Source organism: Phyllostomus hastatus, unplaced genomic scaffold, assembly GCF_019186645.2.
Source record: "Phyllostomus hastatus isolate PE091 unplaced genomic scaffold, TTU_PhHast_1.1 phas_contig_150, whole genome shotgun sequence".
NCBI classification, from domain to species: Eukaryota; Metazoa; Chordata; class Mammalia; order Chiroptera; family Phyllostomidae; genus Phyllostomus; species Phyllostomus hastatus.
The window spans coordinates 25,436,894-25,463,369 of record NW_025333611.1 but is presented as its reverse complement, the minus strand read 5'-3'; the positions used below and the strand labels follow the sequence as shown (position 1 = coordinate 25,463,369).

General features: G+C 42.0%; 1 protein-coding gene across 7 annotated transcripts in view; it reads left to right on the top strand.

Annotated features, from left to right (window-relative positions):
- The window catches only part of ARHGAP26 (Rho GTPase activating protein 26), a 404,595-nt gene that overhangs the window by 366,441 nt on the left and 11,678 nt on the right, over nucleotides 1-26,476 (top strand). For 3 of the 7 annotated variants that reach the window (XM_045819324.1, XM_045819321.1, XM_045819343.1), the window contains exons 21-23: nucleotides 17,452-17,562; nucleotides 17,698-17,727; nucleotides 23,611-23,702. In XM_045819324.1, the coding sequence (XP_045675280.1) occupies nucleotides 17,452-17,562; nucleotides 17,698-17,727; nucleotides 23,611-23,702 (233 nt within the window). The remainder of the gene's footprint in view (nucleotides 1-17,451; nucleotides 17,563-17,697; nucleotides 17,728-23,610; nucleotides 23,703-26,476) is intronic. The other 4 variants (XM_045819331.1, XM_045819327.1, XM_045819338.1 and 1 more) reach the window with 2 other exon arrangements.

The following is a 26,476-nucleotide window of genomic DNA, read 5'->3' as shown; positions in this document are numbered from 1 at the left end:
TTTGGGATTTTGCCCGTTATTCTTTCTTTGTTTTCTACTTCAAGTACAAATTGCTTTTATGGCTGGAAACAGAAACAGTGAATTTTATTTCTATATTAAAAATATATATATGCATTAAAATATATATTATGGGGCATCTTTTTTCCCCCAAAAAACAAAGTGGGGAGGGAAGAGAAAAGAACATGAGCTAATTTGAATATTTGGATTAAATAGAACCCTTGCATCCTTCTTCCTGGTTAGTTTTGCTTAGTTATTAACTCCTTTCCTTAACTCTACTAGTTTATCAAATTCAGTAAGTATCAATACCTGCTGTTGTGTCAGGGGCACTCTCTGTGTGCCAGAGGTGGTGCCTAACCCCTTATGTAGCTGATGCCGTCCCCCTAAAGGCCCCATGGGGTGACACTTTCCCTGGTTTTCAGATGAGGAGAGCAAGGTGGAGTCCCACCCTCGCTCCACCTGCCTCCACAGCCCTTGCTCTTTTCACTCACCCTCTCATTCCCTGCAGGAAGTTTCTCAGTGTCTCTGAGCCTGTCTTCCTAAAGGAGCCTCCCTACCTAAAGAACCGGTACTTAGTCTGTTGGCAGAGGTGAGGACAAGAGGGAGAGGGCGGAAGTTGACAGGCCTATGGCTTAGAAGGAAAAGAAGGGAGGGAAACTGCTACAGTGACCCACCTGCCGCCCCAAGAAATTCACAAATCTTTGTCTTCTCATGTCCAAGTATCCAGCCTAGCCTGCCTTGTCTACTTAGCGCTGGCAGCTCTTTGCTACTCACCTCACAGGATATTCTGAGAATGAGCAGCCTCATCCCTGGCAGCATTTGCCTGTAACCTGTACGATGCTGCTTTTAAAAGCATGGAGTCATCCTTGGGAGAAGGCCACCCCACAGAGGAAGTACTGCCTTACAACCCTGTCCCCCCACCTGCTCTCTCTACGTGGGCTTCTCGGGAAGCTGTCCACAAGAGCACCCAGGAATTCAGAACCTCTCCACTGACACCCCCAGAATGAGTGTGAGCTGGTGGGTAGTGCCTGTCCTGCCACCTCCCCAGGCCCCATTTCTGCAGCATCAGGCCTCCAGCTTTTCTCTGAGAGAGCTGATGGAAAAACAGACATCTCCTGCTGGCCTGCCGTGAACAAAGACTGGGGCTTAATTAAGGTCCAGAGCTCAGTATTGACACCTCCACTTGAACATGAAATTCTGGACTTTGGGCACAGGTTATTTGATACCTGCAGACCTATCTGCCACTGGTAAAACAACCCGAGCGCCTTTGAACTTGCCTCTGTGTGTTTTCTGTTGGGGGCTTTGCTGTGCAGACACAAGTAACAGGGCTGTGCTAAGAGGGAAAATGATCCTAGGACGAAAGCCCTAGAACTTGAGGCCTATTACTTTTTCTCTCTTTCCTTTTGGTTAAGTGATGGTGCTGTTTTTTTCCCTCATTTTCACTTCTGTTTGGATCTGGGCCTTAGGGTTTATAGATGGTATAAGTACCAAGTCCTTAAGGCCAATTTTCCTTTTTAAAATACAACCTTTTTTTTTTTTAGGACAAGTCAAGCATATCCTAATCATAACAGTCACCATTTAGCGACCACTTACTGTATATTAAGCTTTCGTATACTAAGTTATATATGTGTGATTTCCTTCAATTCTCAGCAGTCCTACGAGGTATAGTTACTATTAGTCATCCCTGTTTTAAGCAGGACAGGGAAATGAGGGACACGGAAATGTAGTTGCCCGAGACCACAGCCAATAAGTAGCAGAACCAGACTTCTGCATTTAACTGTTAATTCACTGCTTTTAAAAATATTGTTTTCATTTAGAAGTCTGTTTATCAAATATGGCAGATATTCTCTGAAAACAGATAACCCATGAAAATACTCTTTATTTTCTATTTAATGTGTATTTATGAGATCTTGGAACTGGGTTTTTCCCTGTGTTCCAGGGCAATTCAGGCAAATCTCCTTTAAGTCAGCTTGCTTTGTTTGCCTCAGGCCCAGCCAGCCCCTTCCATCCACCAGGACTGTAAGGTACGTGAGTCAGACACTCGTTAGGGAGCTGCAGAGGGAAGGCCAGAGGACTGCAGTGGGCCCAGACATTCAGAAGGGCTCCTGTTCTGGAGTCAGGCTACCTTGGGTCAGGCCCAGTACCACCACTTTCTGACGCAGAAAATGGTTCCACTTTTCTAGCTTTGCACTTAACCCTCTGCAAAGTCAGGACAGCTCTTGAGAGGTTTTGGGGACGAGTCAGTGACAAAAAATGCTCAACCTAGAGCCTCGCATGGTATAAGCCCTCTGTACCAGTAGAAGCTGTTCCTTTAGGGGTGAGGCTTGGTGCTGTTGCTGCCTCTTGTCTCAGCAGAGTGGGGAGCTTTTTATGCCTTTAACACTGACTCTCCTTTCCCAGCTGCAAGAATGACCAGAGCCCTCAATTTTAAACCCAAAGTGGAAAAAGGAAACACTCCAACTCAAGGGAAGCTTTCCCAGTCTACTCCAGCTTAAACTGATCCCTCTGTTCTCAGAAGTCCTTTGGTTCTTTTGACCAAATCATAGATTAGCACATACTTTATTAATTCATTGGATAAGAAGTTTCTACATATTAGCCAAGCCAAAAATAATGAGAAAATCCATGTGAATAAGTCAAAAATTTTAAAGGAACAAAATAATCAAACATGTTTTGCTACTAAGCACCCGGTGTGTTCACATTCCAAAGCTGACCTGGAACCTACAGAAACGAAGGATTGTGGCTCCCGTCTCTTCTTTGCTTATCAGGACCATGCGGCTGGGGTACAGCAGAAGTGGGGGCAGCATTTTAAAAATACAGATTTTTAGGCTTCAACCCATCCCGACTTCTTTAATTACTTGATGGTGTAAAGCCTTTTCATTTTGTAAACTACATTTTATTTCCTTACATTTTTGTAATTTGCTAAATTGTGATTTGCAATATTCTTCCCTTGGTGGGATTCTCCTTTCCTTTCCCGAGTTTCCTGAGAGAGTGACAGAAAGCTTAAGCCTGTGCAGAGTACCGTTGTGTCACTATACACCTAGGTGACAGTAAGAAGGAATAGCTGACAGACGCCTGGTGTAGACATTGGGGGATGGCATTTGTAGAAGGCGTATTCTTACATTTCATATGAGTGTATTTGAAAACATTGGTGATTTCTGAAGGGAACTGAATATCTTTGTAGGTGAATTGACATAAATATACCAACAAAAAGTGAGTAGAACTTCGGAAATGTTATACCTCAAATAGTGAAAGTCAGAGTGACCTAAGAAAAAGAAGGTGTAATGACTAGGATATTTAACCATGGACTTGGTCTGTAGAGACCTGGGGATGTGGCACCTCACACAAAAGAAGAGAAGTCTCTAGACTGTATTTGTTTGTTTGTGACTTATTGTAATTCCTTCTGAAAAGAAACAAGCAACACATACTTTTTAAGGGCTCATAGAGATGTTATTGAAAAGGCAAAAACATTTGTGTCCCCAAACAGAATGACTTTTTAGCTTTACCAGGAAACAATTTCTTACAGGAAAGGTATGTTTAGCTGTGACCAGCCACTACTGGGAATTCTGCTACCACCAGGCCAACATTTATTGATTTTCTTTCGATAGTTCTGTCCTTCAAAATAGGACCCTTTCCACTAAGTTTACACAGTATTCTAGGAAAAAGCTCAATGATTAAGCAAAAAGACTGTGAAGGAGCTTAGGAGGAAATGGGCCTTGGTTTTTGTTTTCGTTGCAAACGGTTAAAATGAAAAGAAGCTCTGGCATTTAGGAAAAGGAGCCCTGAGCACTCTAGTTTGTTGAGGTCTCAGCTCAGATGTTACTCCTGAGGATGTGGGGCCCGTCCACAGAGTTCAGGTCACCTCCACCCACCTCCTCCCACTCAGGCGCTCGCTTCCACATGGCCGAGCTTCATAGCTCTTAATACTTTGGTTTCTTTATAGTGCTTTGTACCACCTAAAATGATCTTCTTTAGTTTACTCACCTATTGTCTGTCACACACACACACACACACAAAACTGTTTTCTAAACTATCTTGATCACAATGATCAAAATACCATCAGAAAAGAAAAATATGTGAGACATATACCTCCAATATGTGTTTCTTGTTTTTATCGACTTATTTATAAAGTGTATAGTGACCTTACTAATTGTCATCTTATGCACATCAGAAAACACACATACAATACAAATCTTACAAGGAGCCGATTAAAAAATGCAAATAGACATTTTTTCCTCCACACAACCTGTGCTGTCACACCCTCCCTGCAGTTCACTGTACTTGATCGTAACCTTCCTGAGAGCAGGAGCCTCGCTTCCCTTCTTCCCGCTGTGTTCCCAGTGTGTGCAGCAGCACCTGCCATGTAGTAGGTGCACAGTAAACATTTGTTCTGTGAGTATGTGTAGTCAAGTAACAAGGTTAAGGCACTACTCGCTCTGCCAGGCTCCAAATAGCTAAGGCCTCATTATATCTTTACAAGGTGAGAGGAGGGGAAAAAAAAAAAATCCTCTTGAGGGCCAGAATGCCTTCCTAATACAATATGTGCTGAATAAGGGATTTACTGTAATGATTCAAATCCTTCACTAAAGAGGTAATTACAACTTCCTCGATAAGCACAGGGCTCAGGCAGACAGCAGGTGGTTTCTAATTTCCCTTATAACAGATGGCACAAATAGACCAGCTTCTGAGGCTCTTTGAGGAAATTCAGTTTGCTCCTAAACAGCCTCAATTTTGTCCCGTGGTCCACAAATTCGAAAATATTTACTGTGTGGCCCTTTAAGACAAATTTTGCTGACCTGGAGAGCACTGAGGTCGTGATGACAAGTACTGTGTACAAGAGGAGCACTGGGGCCATGTTGTGAAAAAACCAGCTTGAGGAAAAAGTGGAAGTCATAAACTTACAATTTTGGGAACTCTCAGGGTGGATGTAACCTCGAGTACAATTGGATCCAGGAACCCAAATTGTTATTTTACTTGGCTCTTCTTTTCTTCTTAAAAAAAAAAAAAAAGATTCACTTGCAGGCAGATGTTTGCCATGTAATGAGCTCTGCTTGCCCTAAGCCAGTTCATTTTAGGTTTTGTAGCCAGAAAGAAGAGTATTCATATACTAGACACCATGAATGAATTGTGACCAATTACCTATTCATCCATGACCCTATCTATCGCTGTGGCCCTGGGGAGGAAGAGGTAGGTACTCAAAGTGGCCAGCCTGGATCACATGCCTGCTCCTAAAATGAAGTCAATGGGATACTGGACCCACCTGCATCACTCAGGGTGGAAAAGAACTTCTGCAAATGAGCCAGAAGAAGGAGAGTGGGAAAACTGGTGGGCAGGAATAAACTGTAACAACATATCCTATTCTACCAGAGTAGAAAATTTATTGCACATTCAGTAGGTAATGGAGAGTTTATGAGCAGGAAATTGCTATTCACTCAACACCTATTTATTAAGCTATGTGTTTAGGAGCTACATGTAGTTATGATGTGCACAGGACGGACTGGAATGCTAAAAGGTAAAGAGACCAGAGTGGAGATTCTTATGTTAGTGTACACGTGAAGGCCTTGGTCTTCATCCCAGGAGCAAGAGGGGAGGGCTGATGGGTTTATGATCAGATTTACATTTGAAATGATCGTGAAAAATGTCGCTCAAAGATTAAAGCATCTATGTTGAAAAACTTACATTGTAAATTTACCTAGTAATGTGAAGCATGTCCAAAGTAATTTGGATCTACCTCAGATCTGGAAAACAATAGAAATTTTAATTTGGTGAGATCAGAATTAATGGTGTTTGGCTGTGTCAAGTTTCATTGACTTCTCAGTGGGTGTTTGGTTTTGGAGTACAAGAATTAAAGGAGAATATAAAAATCATTTTCCTTTGGTGTGTTTTCATTCACAGATGTTAAAACTTTTTTCCCCCCTGGAAAGGGTGACTTTGCTGGAAAATCATTTAAAGTTTTTTCCAGTTGAGTCAATAAAGCTCTTCAGAACCAAATGAACAAGAGGTGAAAATCACCGTGAAGCCTGGTGAGACTGCATTCCTTTAGTGCGGCCTGAGCCAGCGATTGTAGAAGGCATCATGGTCTTGGGGTGAATGTGGGTTTCATGCATGGTCCCACAAAAGAGCACGGCCAGGCAGGGAAGATATAAATGGTGTAGAGAAGACGTTTGAGTAGGTCAAAATCAGATCAGAAACAATTTTCCATATATAGACTATTAAATAAACACTAGAATTAGAGGGAAGTCAGCTATTTACTTTGTGGAGGGGGAGTCAGGGACTGTGGGCGTTTTCATCAAAGTTCATCTTTCCTTATCTCTTTGCCTTTCGTGGTGTTCAGACCAAGTTTTGTAGATTTGTGGGAGTTTAATTTAATTGCCCTGGAGACTACCTTTAGCAGGGTGCTTTTTTCTACTGCTGAGAGTTCTGAATATAGTGAAGTATTTTAGGTTCTTATTCAAGGAACCCCCTTCCCCTGGGGTTATTTTTAAGCTGAAGTATTTTGGGCCACCACTGCTAATTTTAGGTACTCCTTTGTTTTCAGCAGTGGACATTTAGGTTCTTATTGAATCATTTTCCCTCCTTTTCCTCCCCCTAGTCCAAACAGGAAATATCCCCTGAAAGCAGATGGTATAGAATAGTGTGCCAGATGGCCAATGACTTTGAGCCAGCATGTTGTTCAGCTTACTCATAGTGTGACATCAGAGATCTCAACTTCCCCATACCCAGGCAAAAGGAAGACATCATGGATACAATGTAGTAATTTGAACAAAAGGAAACTAGTCTCCAGAAAAGCCAACCTTATTTCACAGTGTGAGAGGAGCAGTATGAAAAAGTTTTGCTTGCATATGGAAGGTGTTCAATAAATATTTGTTGATTGTGTTTGAAAAAGAAGAGAAGCAGTGCAGACAGTTGGGAACTACCCACTGCATGACGCAACTCAAACCACAGAGGAGTGCAACAAAACCAAACTGCCGTTTTGCCCCCATTAGGCACCTTTCCTCTAGAGAATAAAAGTAGTCTTTGTATGATTAGGGAGATTATATTTTCTACTAACACGTACTGTTTTTTGGTTATAAATGTAACCTATTAACTGCAGAAAATGTGGAGAATATTTTAAAAGCACAAAGAATAAAAATTACCTTTCATCTCATCACCCAAAGAATGCTGTTAATATGTTGGCATACTTACTGTGCATAAGTATATTTTAAGATATGTTTGCAGACATTTTGGGGGGGAGTTATATAAAGAGGCATGAGCCCTGGCTGGGTGGCTGAGATGACTCAGAGAAACTCGTTTTTCATTGCTCTGTGTGTGTCTGCAAATGACTATGAAAGCACCATGAGTATTAATTCTGGGGCTACCAATAAATTTTAGCAAGTAGATAAATTCACAAATGCACAATCTGCAAATATAAGGATCACCTGTATGCATCCCTACATATTATTTTATTATTTTGAGTCTGTATTTTTCCATTTTATTACTATTTTTTATTGTTCAGTTACAGGTGTCCCCACTTTCCACCATTACTCTCCCCTTCCCTGCCCACCACTCACCTCCCACATTCAGTTCTCCTCCCCTTTGCTCAATAGTTTTAAGGGTCATTAATGTAGCTATAGTTCCTTTATTTTTGTTGTGGTAGGGTGCACCACCATATTAAAATACTAAAACTACTTCTCCATTCTACTTTTGCTGACATCCTAGGTTTTCAGTTTTTGCTTTTACAAATAACTTGCTCCACATATTCTCATACATGTCTTCTGGAGCACACATACACACTGTGCTCTAGGATATATGTCTGGAAACAGAACTGCTGGGTGATAGAGAATGAACGATATCTTCGCCTTCACTAGATAATGTTAGACTGTTGTCCAAAGTGGTTGTAACAATTTACATCCCTCCTCCAGCGAAGTATAAGAGTTCTAGATATTTCATATTGTGCAAGCACTTGGTATTTGCAGCATTTTGATGTTAACTATGTAGTCATTTCAGTAGGTGTGCAGGATCATCTCACTGTGGTTTTAATCTGTATTCCCTGCCTTACGGAAAGGTTGACCACCTTTTCTTTTGCATTTTCTCTTCTAAAGTTTTCCTGTTCAGTTCCTTGCCCATTTCCCACTAGGTTATCAGTCTTTTTCTTACTGATCAGTAGGAGTTCTTGTGTGGTTTGGTTATGAGCCCTTTGTTTACATATGTGTTGTAGGCTGCATTTTGCTCTCTTTTAACATGTTTTGATAAATAAAAGTTCTTAATTTTAATGTAGTTAAGGATATCAGTATTTTTTTTTTACAATTAGTATGTTTTATACCCTATTGGGTAAGTTCCTGGAATTATTCTCCTCTAAAACCTCTATTGTTTGCTTTGACATTTAGATCTGTAACCCACCTGGAAATCATTTGCTAGTTATGATTGAGATAGCCTCTATCTGATAGAGGGTCAAGTTTCAGTTTTTCCACGCAGATATCCAGTTATCCTAGCACCATAGCTAGAGGAGTGCTTTCCACTATTATCATAAAATATAGGGTCATGATTTAAAAAATTCAAGCGGTATAAACAAACATACAATTAAAAACAAAAGGTCCATTGCATGCCTATGCACCCTGATCCCTATTTCCAATCCCCTGAGGCAGTTGCACTTCCTTGCTTGCTGATTTTAAGAATAGCATTAAGAATAGCATTCTAACATTAGAATGGCAGCTTCAAGTTCTGCCTCAGGACAGCAGGAGATTGAGTCAAGTAGCACCATTGCTTTTCTTTTCTTTTTAAGTTACTGTGAATTAATTTGGCCTTGCAATATCTTCGTTATGTAGAGAATGACAGTTGTACTGCATTCAGCTTAAGATAGTTAGGATGTATTGGGACTTCTCAGCAACAATTCAGATCTTTTGAAATAGCAAATGTTACCATGTAGGCTTTTTGTAGTGTTCCCAAAATGCTTCAGTGTCTCCTTACAAATAACTTTATCATTTGTGAAATTTTTTTTCATTGAAAGAGAGTAAATACATTTTATTTTAAGAACCAATTCTAATGTACCTGAAATGTGGTATTGCAAAAGATTGAGGGGCTATACTCAGGTGTAACAGGAAAGAATAATTCAATAGGTATAATGCACCATGGAGCACAATAGAGGCATTTGTCCCATTTAACCTCACTGGTCCTTTCCATTGAGGTTTCTTCCAGTGCAATGAGCCATTGAACTTGGGACCCTTGTCCAGGCCTCTTTAATTCTAGTTCAGAGTCTTTCTCCTCTACCTCATATTTCTGTATTCCACATGAGAAGGTTTGAATGATTGGCTTGAGGAACCTTAACAATGACGGAGGCCCTATTCTCAGATTTTGAACTTTGTTTAAAGCATGAAATTATTTGCCATTACCACTACACTCCATCTGAGTTTTAAATTTATTTGAAATTTATACTTGAGGAAAAATTTTAAAGCTGGAAAACAGAATTGCTGCACATAAAAATTAGTTGAACAATTTTAAAAGCAAATAATTTAAAAACTAATTTAAAGTAATTGCGTGTAATTGCTGAGGCCTTAAGGGGATTTTACCAGCTCTTCTCAGTAAAATAAAAATCAGGACTCTGATTGTCTGAATGAAAATGCATATGAAATTAGATTCGACGAGGGGAAACAATCGGTAAATAATGTGCACACCAGTACGAGTTAGAAAAGAATACAGAACAGTGCAACTTGGGGGCATGTGGGTTTTTCCCGTTGTGAAGTTGTGAGGCTCGTGAAACCTCGGGAGGTTAGCGCCTGTATGGGATTTCTGTGTTGTGAAAGCTTCAGTGGACACACGTAAAGAATGTATGTGTTCAAATTTTCAACAAATAAAATCAGTTTTCATGTCATATACTCTAAATCACCACTGTCCAGTTTACCACTGTCCAGAAACGGGCCTTTTGGCCCCGTTTCTCTGACTGAAGTGTGAGGTTCCTTTCCAAAGGGATATTTTCCAAAGAAGAATTCACTAACTTGGGATTATATGATGAGATAGGGCTTTACAGGTTTTCACAGAATTTCTCTTCTTTTTCATTATAGGGGGAAAGGAAAAAACAAAACAAAACAAGCTGTCCTCCTTGGATTTAATAGCAGCACCCCTGGTTCAGGCCCAAATGGGAAGGAGGACTGAGGGAGCACTAAGGCCCCCCTGGGGCAGCGATCCCATGGCCCAGCCTGGACTGGAGGCCCGTGCCTGGGAACCTGGGTTGCAGAACACAGTTCAGTGCCTTGCAGAGAGATGCAAATGCCAGTTTTATGACTTCCCCACAGTGCGCTGCTGGCACAAGACTCTTTGGTACCTCATCCTTTGTACTTAGCCCTATCTTTGAGAGTCCTAGACGAAGCTAACCATCCGCCACTCCCAGTTGCTCTCGGAGCACCTGTACCATTTGACCAGGGGTCTCACGTGCCCAGGATCCCAGGATGCATTTGTCTGTCTCTCTGTCCAACTGCCTGTCTCCTTCCCCACACCACTTTCTTGGCAGAATGCCCTTTGGAAAATTAACATTGCTTCCAGATGGAAACAGAACGTAGGAAGGGAATTATATTCATTTTTATATCATTGGAAGTGCAGGGAAAGAGAAAAATCTGAGGTAACCTTTATAAACTGGAAAAAAGATCCATTAAAATTTTTTTTTTAATGATAATGCTCCATGCTGGTGGGGCTATGGTGTGAGGGTAGGGGCCACCCCTACATACTGTTAGTGGAAATGTAATTCAGTAGAACTTGTCTGAAAAGCTGTTTGCTAGGATGTACCAGGACTCAAAAAAAAAAAAAAAAAAAAAGACCTCCTAGCCTTTGACCCACTAATTTAACATTCAGGAATTTATGCTAAGGAAACAGTTGGAGACACAGGCAGTGATCCTCAGCAAGGATGTAGGTTGCAGCATTATTTATAATAGCTAAAGGGAGATAATAATGAGTGTACATAGTACACACAGTAAGAGAATTGTTATGTAAATCAATGTATATACCCTATAACGAATATCCGGTAGTATTTAAAAATGTGATATTAAAGGCTATTTAATACCATTAGAAAATCTTTATTAAGTGAAAAAGGCTTCTAACTATGTACAAAGTGGGGCAAAAGTAGGTTTACAGTTGTGAATATGTGAAACACAGTTTATTCTTGATTATCTGTTAATTATTATACCATTTTCCATATAGACAACCCTAAACTGACTTGCCTGACCCTATGTGTAGTATTGTCCCTCCCCACCAGAAGTGAGGAAATATGCCAAGGTGTTAACAGTGATTATCAGGGGTATAAATTATGAATTTATTACTTGTTTTTTGGTATTTTCCAGTTGTCTAAAAGGCCAGCTGTAATTTTGAGTGTCAACATTTAAAAAGATTTGCTTTCTTCTTAAAGGTCATCTTAACTGTTCAGCCTGCAGCAGCTCAGGTTTCAACTATTGTGGTGTGGAGACCAAAGAGGGGAGGGTCTGCCACATCCATGATCAGACCGGGAGCATGAAGGGCAGCCCTGTCCACAGTACGGCAGGCATGCCCTGCTGGTCCAGCTGACATTCTGTCGCTCGAGTGAGTCACCACAGAAGGGCGTCAGGCTCATGATATTGCTTGAACTGTCAGCCACGGCCCAGCATGCTGCCAGGCCTTTGAGCCTTATCTTCCTAAACCATTATCTCTGCACTGTCGAATGAATGTCAGAGGGATTGACCGGGACTTTTGAGGACACTGTGGGCCAGCAGACTAGAGCTGATGCAAGCCTTCCATTTGAATCCAGATCAGACAAGCTGCTACAGTTGGGCCTTGATATGGGGGCCTGAAGAGACCCCAGGAATATTTAGGGTAGAAAGTGTGGTGGGGTGTTACTCCCTCAGATACTCCCTCCCAGCTGGTCCCTGAGAGAGCTGCAGAGAGAGAGACCTTCAGGGGTCATCTGCTAAGATTTTAGTTATAAAATCATTTTCTCTTATCCTGTTATCTTTGGCCTCATTAGTGGGAGAAGAGTTTGAGAATTTGATATTGGAGGTTTCAGAGCCAATAGGAGAGCTGACCATTTTTTGTTTGGGGCATTTTAGGGGTGCTGTTGTCAGTTTTAAGTAACCTCTCACCAGACACTTCTGGAGTGAAAGGATAATATAAGATAATACAGAGAGTCTCTGGCCATTCTCATTCCCATGTACTTTACTTCCCACCTTTGTGTTATCTGAGTTGCATCACAGCTAAAATACAATGTTCTCTGTTCCATGGAGGAGCATTTATGTTTATAGTCATTCTGCTGCTACAAGCATCGATCGCTGTGGTGTATAAAAATGGCCTATGGTATTGTTGATAGTTTTCTTGATGTGGCTCTGAGGCACAAATAAACAAAAGGCATAATTCCATCAGTAGTTTAAAAAATCATAAAAGTACCATGGGGAATGCATTTTATTATACTAAAACATGGTGGTCATAAATTTTAAATTGTGGTCATTTTATAGCAACTAAATGTTGTTGCTACGGCTAAACGGAAACAAGTGAAATTCTGTTAGTTGTCACAAATCACAGTTAATACTGTGGCAACTGACATGAGGATTGAAGAGTAAATGTCTATAATCTGTATAAATACTCTGCATTCTGGCCACACTCCAGATAAATCTGGAGTACGTAATTTCAGTACGTATGACTGGCCAAGAACCACTTAGATATCCAAGGACGTGAGAAAACATTTAGAACCCACATTGTTCCCAACCATGCCTTTAGCCAAAGGCATCATTCTTGATACAGATGAGATTGGGAACTGGGGTGTTTCCTACTTAAAAAGCCACTAAAAAGAAAACAAAATCCTCAAAAAAAAATCCCAAGGACTTTTTCACTGTCCTGTGCTGACCACTGAGCTGCATTTCAGAAGTCATCACCAGGGCATTGGTACCTGCTAGGTCATCATCTAGTGGGGCTGGTTATGGTGAGAAAACTGAGACAGTTAGTCCTTTCTTACCAGCTGCAACTGTGAAAAACACTGAGGACTGCACATTCGCAATGAGGGAGCACTTTCTCCCAGGACTACGGGCAAAGTCAAGGGGGAGCAGGTATTGAAAAAGGAATAGAGTAACTCATCCCTTAACTGAGGAATCTCAATATCTTATAATATACTTGTTCTTTGTTTGTTTCCAAAAGGAAGTGTTTTTAATTTTTTTTTATTTTACTTGCATTTATTGGAGTGACATTGGTTAATCACATTACATAGGTTTCAGGTGTATAATTCTGTAATACATAACCTGTGTATTGTATTGTGTGTTCACCACCTCAAGTCAAGTCTCCTTGATCACCATTTATCCCCCTTTATCCTCTTCTAGCCCCTTCTTCCCTCTGGTAATCACCATATTGTTATCTGTGTCTGCTGTCAGTTTGTTCTCTATCTGTGAGTCTGTTTCTATTTTGCATGTTAGTTTATTTTGTTTGTTAGATTCCACATGTGTGAAATAATATGGTACTTGTCTTTCTCTGACTGGCTTATCTCACTTAGCATAATGCTCTCCAGGTCCCAGTAGTATTCCATTGTGTAAATGTACCACAGTTCTTTATCCACTCATCTAATGATAGACACTTGAGCTGCTTCCAAATCTTGGCAATTGTAAATAGTGCTGCAATGAATGTAGGGGTCCTTATAATCTTTTGAATTAGTGTTTCAGGCTTCTTTGGATACATTCCCAGAGGTGGAATCGCTGGGTCATAAGAGAGTTCCATCTTTAATTTTTTGAGGAAACTCCATACTGCTTCCCCCAGTGGCTGTACCAGCCTGCATTCCCACCAACAGTGCATAAAGGTTCCCTTTTTTCCACATCCTCACCAGCACTTGTTGTTTGTTGATTTATTGATGACAGCCATTCTGACAGATGTGAGGTGATATCTCATTGTGGTTTTATTTGTGTTTCTCTGATGATTAGGGACATTGAGCATCTTTTCATGTCTATTGATCATCTCTATGTCCTCTTTTAGGAGGTATGTCTATTTAGGTTCTCTGCCCATTTTTTTTAATTAGGTTGTTTGGGGTTTTCCGATGTTGAGTTTTGTGAGTTCTTTATAAATTGTGGATATTTATCCTCTCATCAGATGTATCATTGGCAAATATGTTCTCCCATTCATTGGCTTATTTTTTCATTTTATTGATGGTTTCCTTCACTGTGCAAAACCTTTTTAGTTTGATGTAGTCCCATTTGCTTATTTTTTCTTTTATTTCCCTTGCCCAAGGATATATATCAGAACAGATAGGTTTCAAGAAATGTCTGAAATTTTACCACCTATGTTTTCTTCTAGGATTTTTATAGTTTCAAGTCTCACATTTAAGTCTTTAATCCATTTGAGTTTGTTCTTGTCTATGGTCTGGTTTCATCCATTTTGCATGTGTCTGTCCCATTTTCCCCACACCATATATTGAATTAGACTATCTTTACCCCATTGTATGTTTCTGCCTCCCTTGTCAAAAAATCAATTGACCATTAAGGTGTGGATTTATTTATAGGCTCCCTATTCTGTTGCATTCATCTATATATGTCTGTTTTTATGCCAGCATCATGCTGTTTTCTTTACTGGGGCCTTATAGTTTGATCTCAGGTAGCTGAGTTTGAATCAGGTAGCATGATTCCTCCAACTTTATTCTTCTTTCTCATGATTGCTGTGGCTATTTAGGGACTTGTGTGGTCCATATAACTTTTTGAAATACTTGTGCTAGTTCTGTGAAATATGCCATTAGTCTCTTGATAGGAATTGCCTGACTATAGATTGCTTTGGATAGTATGGACATTTTGATGATGTTAATTCTTCTTATTCATGGACACTGTATATGCTTCCACTTATTAGTATCTTTTTTAATTTCTTAGTTTCTCTTTCTGATAGTTCATTATCTGTGTATAAAAATGCAACCAAGTTCTAGATATTTATTTTGTATCCTGCTACTTTACTGAATTCATTTATCAGTTCTAGTAGGTTTTTGGTGGAATCTTTAGGGTTCTTTTTATACAGTCACTTGCCCTCTGCAAATACTGACAGTTTTACTTCTTCCTTTCCAATTTGGATGCTTTTTACTTCTTGTCTGATTGCTGTGTCGCGTCTAGGACTTCCAGTACTATGTTGAATAAGAGAGGTGAAAGTGAACATCCCTGTCTTGTTCCCAATCTTAAGGGGAACGTTTGTAGTTTTTGCCCATTGAGTATGATGTTAGTTGCTCTGGGTTCGTCATATATGGCCTTTATTATTATATTGAAGTATGTTTGCTCTATTTCCACTTTGCTGAGACTTTTTATCATAAATGAGTGTTAGATTTTATCGAATGCTTTTTCTGCATTTATTGATATGATCGTGTGTTTTTATGCTTTATTTTGTTTATGTGCTATATCACATTAATTGATTTATGAATATTGTACCATCCCCAGAATAAATCCCACATGATAATGGCATATGATATTTTTAATGTCTTGCTGGATCTGATTTGCTAATATTTTGTTGAGGATTTTAGCATCTGCAGTTGTTTTTTTTTTTTAATGTCCCATCTTGTCAAATACATTGTATGCTCTTGCAGTTAGGAACCTTGGCAAATGCTAAGTTGTATTTTATTTATTGTTTTGATCATAATAGTACTCTATAACTAGTCTTTGCTGGATTAATGGGGAAAAGGAGGGAAAAGACCATGCTCTTTGAATTTAATTATTTCTATTATATGGATTCTACCTGCTGCTGCATGAATCTGCCGACAGAAGACTGGAGACAGGACTGGAGATTTTGTTGGAATTTACATTGTGTTGAGTCTTGAGTCTGTCTGTTGCTGCATTCCCATTTTCCCTTGAAAATGTGGTAGGCACCTAAAGGAACGTCATAGCTCAGTGGTTAAGAAGGCTTCTAATGCTGTGGTTGGGTCTGTGAAGAAGCTTGGCACAGCATCAAGAAACAGAGCAAGTCCTACTACTCCAGAGGCTTGGAGTCATGGCTTGGGGTCTAAGCCTTGGTCTCGTCATTTACAAGCTGGGTATCTTTAGGCAAACTCCAAATTGGCCCAAGTTTCCCAATCTGTGAAATAGTAATTATAATAATGTCTCTTGACTCATCGAGTTAGTTAAACAAGATTCATTAATTCACTTACTCAATAATTATTTATTGAATATCTGCAGGCACTCTGAGGCTTTGAAAATATAGCTATAAACAAAATGGACAAAAATCCATGCCTCGTAGAATTTATATTCTAGAGATGTATACATAATGGCATTCAATAAATGTTTTATTCAATTAGTCTGAGGCTCTCTGATGCACTAACACAATGGGTTTTTACTGTATATTGCTACAGGAATTTGTTACAACTATAGGTAATTAGGGCCATAATTGGGTTTCATGTTTGGATTAAGTAGTTCCCTTTAAATAGGACATTTATGTGTTCTTGCTAAATCCCACTCTGTTTAGAAAGTTTGTTCCCTAGATTGTATTGCTGTCATTTTCACCTCTGTACAGTGCTTGAACCAAACAGTCCAGCCATTGGCTGAGGTTCAGGGGCTGCAGGTGGTGGTGTGGCCAGGTGGTTCCCACATTGTTTTCTCAGTCATTAGTGTTTCTCAGTCATAAGTCACTATCTGTGACTTAATGCGATTTTGCAGAGTTGCTAAGATGTTTGTTTGTGTAATTTGTGGAGATAAGTCAAAGTGCAAGCACGACCAATTAAAATCAAACCGTATTTTAGTGCATAATTTCAACCTTTCCTCTCCAAACTTTTGGTCAGCCATCAATCAGAAAACAAAATTTAAGATTGAAGGTTTCCATTCCTCCTTTTATTTATTATTTTTCACTGTCTTCCATTTGGGGTTTTTCTTTGAGCATCAGCATGCCCGAATCTACGAAAAGAGAAAGAGCAGACCTGGAAAGCAAAACCCAGAGGAAAGGCACGCTGCCCTTAATTGCAGGCCCTCCCTGTCATTTTTCTAATGCAGTACCGCTCTGGGTCTCTAATGGCACACAGCCCATTTAGTTAAAAATGTAAACAGGAAATTGTTTTCTGGCTGAACAGCCTGTGGGGCCCGGAAAAATGGTCATTTTTGCTGAGACACAACTTTTAAAACATTCACACAGTAGTGAAAGGCGAATGCTGATTATAAGCTATTCCTGCCCAGAGACAGAGGCCCATGTTAGGATATGGGTATGGAAACTCACGTATTTGGGTTCAGGGCATTTATCACTGATGGCCAAAGGCATGAAAGTCACAACTGATGAAGCTCCTGTGCCCTAGAAAGCAGCTGTTCTGCAAGGCAAGGAGGCACATTAATGCTTCAAGGAGTTACAGAACAGGCTTTCGTTGGAAGATGCGGAGGTTTGGTCTGGAGAAATGGGACCTGGCACTGACGACGCCACCTGTGTCTCAGTGCTGCTCTAGTCTGCTCCAGCTCCCCATCATGTGGCCTTCCGTGAACCTCCTGTGCTCCCACTGTGGTTTCCCTGTGTGCTGATAAGTTTTCTGATTGTTATGTCTTGCAGCCCCCCGAATCCAAGCCCAACTTCACCCCTCTCGCCATCTTGGCCCATGTTCTCGGCGCCATCCAGCCCTATGCCCACCTCATCCACGTCCAGCGACTCATCCCCCATCAGGTCTGTTGCAGGGTTTGTTTGATTTTCTGTTGCTGCTGTTGTTCTCTCATTGGCTTGGTCCTCTCTTCATGCAGTGTTCAGCCTCCTCGTCAACTTTGTTCCCTGCCATCCAAACCTGCACTTGCTTTTTGACAGGCCAGAAGAAGCAGTTCATGAAGACTCCAGGTAAAATCACGGATGATGACCAATCCACTCCTGTTTATCCAAAGCCAGTCAGGGACAGCGGGTGGCCAGCCTCTGCTCTCCCGTGATTCCAGCCTAAGAGCCAAAGCTGGGAGGGACCATTTGCATGAACCAGCCTGGCATTTTCCACACCCTTCTGAACCCTTCCTTAAGTTTGAATTAATAATCTGTGATACCTGGTGTTTGGGGAAAGAGCACCTCCTAAATAAATAAGCTCCTATTTAGCTCTCTGTGCTTCGGTATGAGATAATGTCAGAGTGATCAGTGCCAAGACGTGAACTGGCCTTTCCTTCCCTCATTTTAATCAGATAGCATCAGGAAACATTTACTTGTGGAGTTGGGCTGTTGACCATGAGCACTGACACCTAGGTACTGAGACCAGACCACTGGGGAAGAGATGAATGTAACACAGAATAAGGGATCAAGATATGAAGTGATTTTTCTTTAAATTGTTCATGGCCATGTCCTTCCCTCCATGCACTCCCAGGAATCATCAGTGCTCCCAGCCTGCTTCTGACTCCATGTGTCATGAACCCTTAGCTCTCATGGGAACAGGAGAGCACCTCTTTCTGAGTGTTGGCCTAGTTCCTCTCCCCAAGGACCATACTGTAGTGTTCCCTGCTCTGATGATGTCCAGACTTCATTCTTTGCACTTGAGTTCTTTGGAGAAAAGAGGCTGTTTAACTTCTGGAAATTAATTGTTAGTTAGTTAATTAATTAAGAACCTCTGCTATACAGGTCTGCAGCATGTATTTCTCTCAAACTTAGTCTCTGCTTCCAGACAACCAAAATGTAGAGCCCAGTTATACCCATCATAAGCATTTTTGGCCTTGGCAGTATTTTCTCATTCATCTTTTTCTCCTACCTGGTTTTTGACTAAGGGGCGGGTCCAGCAGAAAGACTTAAATAATTTATAAAGCTGAGTCTCACTTTTTAAAAAATAGAAAATCCTGTGCTATTTATATAATGTGTATATATTATTTTATTCTCCTCTATACACTTTTATATCTACCATTTCATTCTGTCCTTATATGAGAATGAGAGGAGAAACGGTCTGAACTAAGGCACAGCGGGGCGGCTTGTACATAGTCACATGACTATAAACTAGAGCCAGTCTAGAATTCAGGACTTCTTGCCCTCAACCCACTCTTTCCTCCAAATACATGGGTGTCCCCACACTCAAGTTTGCATGCAGCTTTCAGCCCCAGAGCCTGGCCTGCTCTTCTGCGTTTTCTATCTAGTTTTGTCCCAGAATATGAAAAAGATACCTTTTCAGTGTATCCTTTTATCCTCACCCTGGAAATAAGGTAAAAAATCAAATCCTGTTTCCCTAATACTCAGGTTATTTCCTAATTATTTCTTAAACATATTTAGGTCCTTTGGGAGATATGAACTTTCTTGAGCACTAGATGTGGCATGGATTGTCCTGGTTAGATCACTGATCGTCCATGAAGACCCTAACCAGAGCAAACCACAGTGACCAGAGACAGTCAGCTTCCAAAGTGCTTCCCTCACTCATACCAGAGATTTGGTCATTAGAAGACTGTGGCTTATTCATTTTGATTAAAAGGGAGTAAGAGCTTCAAGACATTAGCCCCTTGGACAGAATGAGCTAGGGGGCTCATTCAGCTAAAAACCTGAAATGTACTCTTTGCTTTGAGAATATTCACTTTTTTGTGTCTCCAAGCTTTGGGGCCCTGTTGCCTCTCCAGTATCTCCACCTCTCCACTCCCTTCCACCTCCCAAGACATTTTCATATTTTTTTTCTTCAGCTACTCCTTTCTTCTCCTGAGGAATTTCCAGATTGGCAGAGGGAGGTGGCAGTAGAATCTGCTCACCTGCTATGTTTGGGGTCCTGGGTACTCAGTACTGCCTCCTCTGACCATTGTTAGAACAGCCCCATTTGAAAATGCTCTTCCACAACCCTTTAGGAAGCTGCCGTTTTGAAAATATGCAAGACTGAGTAGGGCTTGCAATTGGCTGTCACTAAGCTAAATATGCATGCCAAGGTGAGCATAGATATGGACAGTACTGGGGGAGCTAGCCCATTACAGCTCGCCAACAAAGAGGGCTAAAATCCCATAACTGCTGTTGCAGTATACAGCCAAGATGTGGGGGCATATACCTGCTATTCAGGTCCAGTGAGGCCTTCTCCCAAATCTGCTTCCAGAATATGAACTTCAATTTCCTTTTCTAGACAGAGTAGTTAAAAATGAGTACTTAATTGTACCTAATGAATGGTCTCATGAACTTCTACATAATGCCTCCTCTGGAAATGGCTTCCTCCCCCTTCTTCAAAGCTACTTTAGTGCTTATTAGTTCAAGCTCAGAAATGAAGATGCCTTTCACAGCACATCAGAGAAAGGGTACTAGAGGAACATCCTCTTCACATTTCCCTTTCCTTTCACTCGGACCCCCATAAAAGCTCCTAGCCCCAGACCCATCACTTGCATTTGCACAGGGGCCCCTGGAAATGTTGCCTAAATGATCAAGCCCTTGCAACCTGCCAATCTATCTGGCCCCACCTCCCTGCTGTGCCATACAGTGGAGAATGGGTCATCATTTTGCGAGGCTTGCAAGGGCATTTGAGGGAACCTCCTCTGAGTGCTTTCCTGGCCTTGTGCCATGCTCAGAGGCGAAAATTAAAAGTGAACTAGCAAAAGCTTCCAAACTTGTTCATGCCCTTGAAGGCCCAGCTGAGGTCTGAAGGGCACTGTCATAGGAGCAGCCGAAGGCATCCCAGGCTCTCTGTGTCCAGTGCTGAGAGGCACTGCAGAGAAAAGGGAGGCAGGGAGCCAAAGAACCAAAGATGCTTGGTGGGGATATTTTATTTTTTTAGTCAGAGCCAAAGCCTACAAACACAGCCTCTGTGCCAACAGGAGCTGTTTGGGTAGGAACCCTACCTAAAGCAAACTGCTCAAGACTTTTGAGGCGGGAGTATGGCATGGAACACTGAGCCTGTTGGGCTGACAGACTTTATAAAAATATAAGACTCTTCCCTGGGTAGAGTTGCCAGATTTAGCAAAGAAAAATACAGAATACCCCATTACATTTGAATTGTAGATAAACAAAAGATTTTTTTTAGTGTAAGCATGTATGTCTCATGTAATATTTGGGACATACTTACACTAATAAAGTATTCCTTGTTGATCTGAAATTCAAATTTGACTAGGTGTCTTATATTTTATTTGGCAGGCCTGCTCATGGGGAATGGAGGTGGTCCCTTTAAAAAGTACCCTTCTGCTATCCCTCCCATTTTTGTGCACATCCTAAGGGCCTGGGAGGAGGTTGCAGGAGAAGAGACCTTCTCTTAGACTATCACCTGTTAATTTGAGAGAAGAACAAGGCCCTTTCCTGGCCTTTGTTTTTATTTTTATCATACTCTTTCATTGTCACTTCATTATTCAATTCCAAAAACCTGGTATTAGTGGAAAATTACTCCTCTTGAATGATAATCTTGGGCACCATTCCCTCTGCTTTCTTCCTGCCAGATATCCCAGTTGGTTTCCCTGGCTTGCCCCTATATTGTCCCATTCGTTTTATTTAATGAGGTTAATAAGTAACCTCCATGAAAATCCAGCAGGAGGAGCCTTGCCTCAGGTGACCTTTCCCTCACCTTTTGTTTCCCTGTACACAGTCTCTTTGCTCTCTCTTCCCCTACTCTGCCCTGTCCTCAAGGGACAGTGACCCTGGCTAATCTAATGTTAACTGGGTTCTCTTTCCACCTCCCATGTCATGACGGGCTCTACTTACCTGTCAGTATGGGGTTTTGGTGGTTTTAGCACATTTCACAGCCAGGTGACTTCTCTCTGTTCCCTACTCCCTCAAAAAAAAAAAATTAAAAGACAAAACTTTTTTTCCTCTCTGGAAAGTTGCACGTTGGATATTTGGCCATTGCTGGCCAATACACAGACTTGGTTTGGTTATTCACAGGTGTGCCCCTTGTTCTGAACTTTATTCTGACTTTAAGGATAACCACACTGGAAGGGCTGTTTTCCATTAGAACCAATGAATTCTAAAGGCCCTTCCTTCCTTTTTAACCCAGAGTACCCACTTCCTTTTTTCTGAATTCCCCAATTTTCTCCCACCTGGCCATCATCTCTTGGCTACTAGAGGACCAGAGAGGAAATCAGTAAACTGAACCCTGGCAAAAATCCTGAACAATCATTTGCTCTGATCATTCTGCACAATAGACCTTTTTAGCTTTCTTTCCTTCAGTTTTCATGGAGCCTACACTGGGGGTTCTAGGTGCCTGGCCTTGATAAAGGTTTCTACCCATTCATGGCTTGCTCCAATTCCCAGAGGGAAGCTGGACCTGGTGACTCCAAGAAATAGCAACTCCAGAATGACCCCAAGATGCCCTGCCTCTTCTGATTCTGTCTGGATTCACCTGACACCAGTCATTTCTCAGCTAAATCTCATGTGGTCACTAGAAATCGGTGTACCATGAGAGGTTTGGCACCACTGGCTCCAGGACACTGCCCATAAATCATGAAGATAGTAATATAAATACATTGAATAATTGTCTAATCTAGAGCACCTACTTATTCTTGTATTATTCTGCCCTGGAACCCCACCTGTGCTTCCTCAGATGGCTTGAAGGGAAAAGAAGATTGCTTTTATCAAATAAGGAGCCAAGTTTTGACTGTTAAGTGTAATTTTTCTTATGACCCTTGAGAAGTCCATACATCATTTGGAACTAGTTAGGTATCAAAGCAAAAATTTATAGAAGCTAAAAGGATTTACCAGTTTTTACAGTTTACTCTCTGGAACACAGATTATCATTCTGTGGTCCTTAGGTCAAATCTGGCCCACCACCTGCTTTTTGTAGTAAAGTATGGATGGAACACAGCCACATGAATTTGTTTACATGTTGTCTATGGCTGCTTTCAGGCTACAGTGCAGAGGTGAGTAAGTATACCAGAGCCCACATGGCCCACAAAGCCTAAGAGATTTACTGTCTGGCCCTTTGTAGAAAGAGTTTGTCAACCCTGGTTCTAGAACAATGGTTCTCAGCCCTGGTTGCACATTCGAGTCACTTGGAGACCTTTTTAAAAACCCTGATGCCTGTATTTATATCTACAAGTCAGGTAGAGCCCAGGCATCTGCATTTTTAAAAAGCCCCCCAGGTTATTCTGATACATAGTGCAGGTGGTTGTCAATACTTGTGGACATGAGAAGGGCAAAATAAAATGCATTGTGTTCCCTCTCCCTTCTTCCTCCCCACACTCCCACACATGTTCACATCTGCACTAATGTATGCATATGCAGCTGCTCACACACACACCTTGTCTGTTCCCTGCCCTAGCCCGGCGATCAGGGAGTTCTAGCTCTGGAATCCGGTTCCACCAGCCCCATGACAAATAAGTAACATCTGGGAAAGGTGATGTCAATCTGTGGCCTGGAGCAGAAGCCTAGCTTTGCTAGAATTTCTCCTTTTTGACTCACTGATCATTGCCAGCTTCCAACAGGCTCTGATAGGAGTGCTGTCCAGTGCACCTTGGAAGGTCTCCCCTGCCCTGGCCTCCCTCCCCGCAGCCACTCCTGCTCCATAAAAGGGGCCCAGCCTGCCCTCCCACTGTTCAGCTGATGTAACTCCTGGATCAAGTTTTAACATGGCACAAGGTGACCCCACAAGAAATGTGGTTTCGTGGGGCTCATGGCTTTTCTCTGAGCATTTCTCATTTTTCTCTGGTGACCTTTGCAACTTTTCTACCTCATGTTTCACCATCTGGCTGCCTTGTTAGGCTCTTCCTGTCGCAGAAGACTAGGTGGCTTACAGAGGAGGGGAAGAAAAGAGGTTAAATATCTGGAGCTTTCAGAGGGTTTTTAAAAATTGCTAAATAAACACCTATTTTCACACAGCACACCATTCCGGAAGGCAAAAGCTTTGTACGCCTGCAAAGCTGAACACGACTCAGAGCTCTCCTTCACTGCAGGCACGGTCTTCGATAATGGTGAGTAAAGATGGGGGTGGGCAGGGGAGGAGCAAATAAATAACTGGAGTTTTCAAAGTTCCTACCCATGGAATATCTCAGTTGAATGGGTAAGATTGAAAAGTGTATGTTTGTGTGTCTTTCCCAAAATGAGAGAGCAGTAGCAGGCACTCTCAAGAGTGTCATCAGCAGACAGAGGCAGTCTTATCACAGGGTTGTGGGCGTTAAATGCGATTGTGCCTGCCCCGGACTCAGCCAAGCACCTGGCAGTAGCTTTGAGACCCTGGGGCTGAACAGAGGGTAGGAGATGAAGGAGTGGAGAACAGCCATCTTGCAAGTGATTAGAAGCTCAGGGTGGTGACTGAGACCACAGGTTCTGTGCCCCTTTCCTCTTGGGTTCAGTGGCATTCACTGCCCACAGCAGCTGAGTCCAGTTTCCAAGATGGCAGGGCATTGTGTGAGCTCCAGGTAGTAAGCCTCACCGCATCCCTGCTCCTCCTCCCCCAAAGCCAAACCACCCAGGCCCTGCCCAGCTCAGGTGTTTTTGGTGTGAAATGAATTCATGGCATCTGCTCTGTAGAATTTAGATCTAGTGCTCGGTTGATGCATAATTTTCTTTCATTTACTTTCCTCCCTAAAAAATATATTTTTAAAAGGGAAAATTGATATCATAGTTTGTCATAACTTATCATGTGCCTGAGGTTAAAATCAGGATTCTGAGATAAAGCCCAAGTTGCTGTTACAGCTGAGATTTTCCTCAAGTTCTTTGGGGTTAATCTTTCTGGATCCCCAGGTGAAAGGGTCTATTTTGCTCAAAGGAGGAAGCAAAATCAGCTACCTGGTTTCAGGAATTAGACATTTTCCAGGGCTCCCTTCCGGATCTCAGGTGGTGTGGGGGCACAGTTCCTGGGCAGGGATGAGTGCATTTTGCCCAAGGACTCCCCCTCATGGCCAGGCAACCCACCCTAGCCCAGACCATACCTCCTACCACCTGCCTGAGACCCAGAAATGAGGGCAGCCAAGGCTCCCACCTAGCACTAGAGAACATGAACTCTAGATACAGGTTACTAAAGCACAAGTCCTGTTTGATCACTTCCTCCTGTATGACCTCAACCAGGTAACAGAGGGTTGGGAGAGAAAATCAAGACGGTGCATATCACGTGTTTAAAATGGTACTTGATACATATTGAGTATTCAGTGTGTTATTCCTGTGGTTATCATCATCGCACTACATCCATCTTAGATGAAAGACCCTAACGCTGTCATGGTTCACAGTGACAGTCTTTCCATGTCAGCTGATAGGACCCAGGTCTGGCTCTTCAGCTGGGCTATAGGTAACGCACCTTTACTCCCTGGGCCCTGGCTATGTGTAAGGGGCTTGAGGTCAAAGCAAGATCAGAGGTGGGCTCCTGGGGACCAGTCTTGTCTGTACCCACATCAAGGGGCTGCCCGGTGTGCACAGCCCCTGTGTGCTTCATGGCAGAGGTCCTGATCAGGCGTAGTAGAAAGAGAGGGGAGTGGTTACAGAGCACCTGGGGGTTCCCAGATCTCACTCAGCGCTGGACCTTCTGAGCCAGCAGGGGTGGGTGTGGGCCCGTAACTGCATGTGACCTGCTGGGCCTGCGTCCTCTTTTATGGTTCTCGGAACACCCAAAGCACTGTCTCTAAACCTTTGCTCCCCTTTCATCTGGGCCCTTTGCAAGTCTAAGCATACAGGACAGCCACCCCAGTGGTCTCTCCTGTGAGCAGCTGGAGCTTCCAAGCCCCAACATACCTGCAGGTGAAGTGGGTCCACTGAAGGCTGTCCAAAGCCACGTCACTGGCTAGTGTCCCCCACAGAGGCCTGTGGGAGGAGTCACAGCTCAGTCATAACATGACAGGGTTTCTACAGCAGACAAACCAGAGTGGGGCTGCTCTGTTAGCAGTGAAGGGACTGCTACCTATAGATGCGCAGGACTTGAGAGAGCCCCACATTTGCAGATGAACTTGGTTTGTAGGTCTGTCCTCCAAACCCCAGTGCACTGTCCCCATGGGCAAGGGGCTGCCATGTTCCTACAAGTTATTCACTCTGAGGACCCAGAGGACCCCCGATCCCAGGGGCAGAATTTGTTTAGGCTTCCCAAAGGCATCTGAAACCACATGTGTTTTGTGGTTCCTTAAGTGTAGCCGTCTTCCATTTTTTAAACCACTGGATTGAGATTCCCATCTACCATAAAATTTACCCACTTAAAGTGTACAAGTCAGTGGTTTTGAGTATATTCAGAGTTATGTAATCATCACCACCCTCTATTTCCAGAATATATTCATTACCCCCCAAAGAAAAAGAAACCCTGTACACTTTAGCAAGCATGCCTCATTTACCCCTGACCCCACCCCATCCAACCTAGGTAACTGCTATTCTACCCTTCATCACTGTAAATTTGCCTGCCCTGGATAATTCATATAAATGGAATTCTGCAGTGTATAGCCTTTGTAACTGGCTTCTTTCACTTAGCATATTTTCAAGGTTCATCCATATTGTGTCATGTGTCAGAACTTTATTCCTTTTTATTGCTGAATAATATTCCACTGTATGAGTGTATCACATTTGATTTATCCCTTCATCAGTTGATGAACATTTGGACTATGTCCACTTTTTGGCTGTTATGAGTAATGATGCTGTAAACATTCGTGTACAAGTTTTTGTGAGGAAATATATTTTCAGATTTGTTGATATACCTAGGAGTAGGATTTCTGGGTCATATAGTAACTCTGTGTTTAACTACTTAAGGAACTGCCAGACTATTTTATAAAGG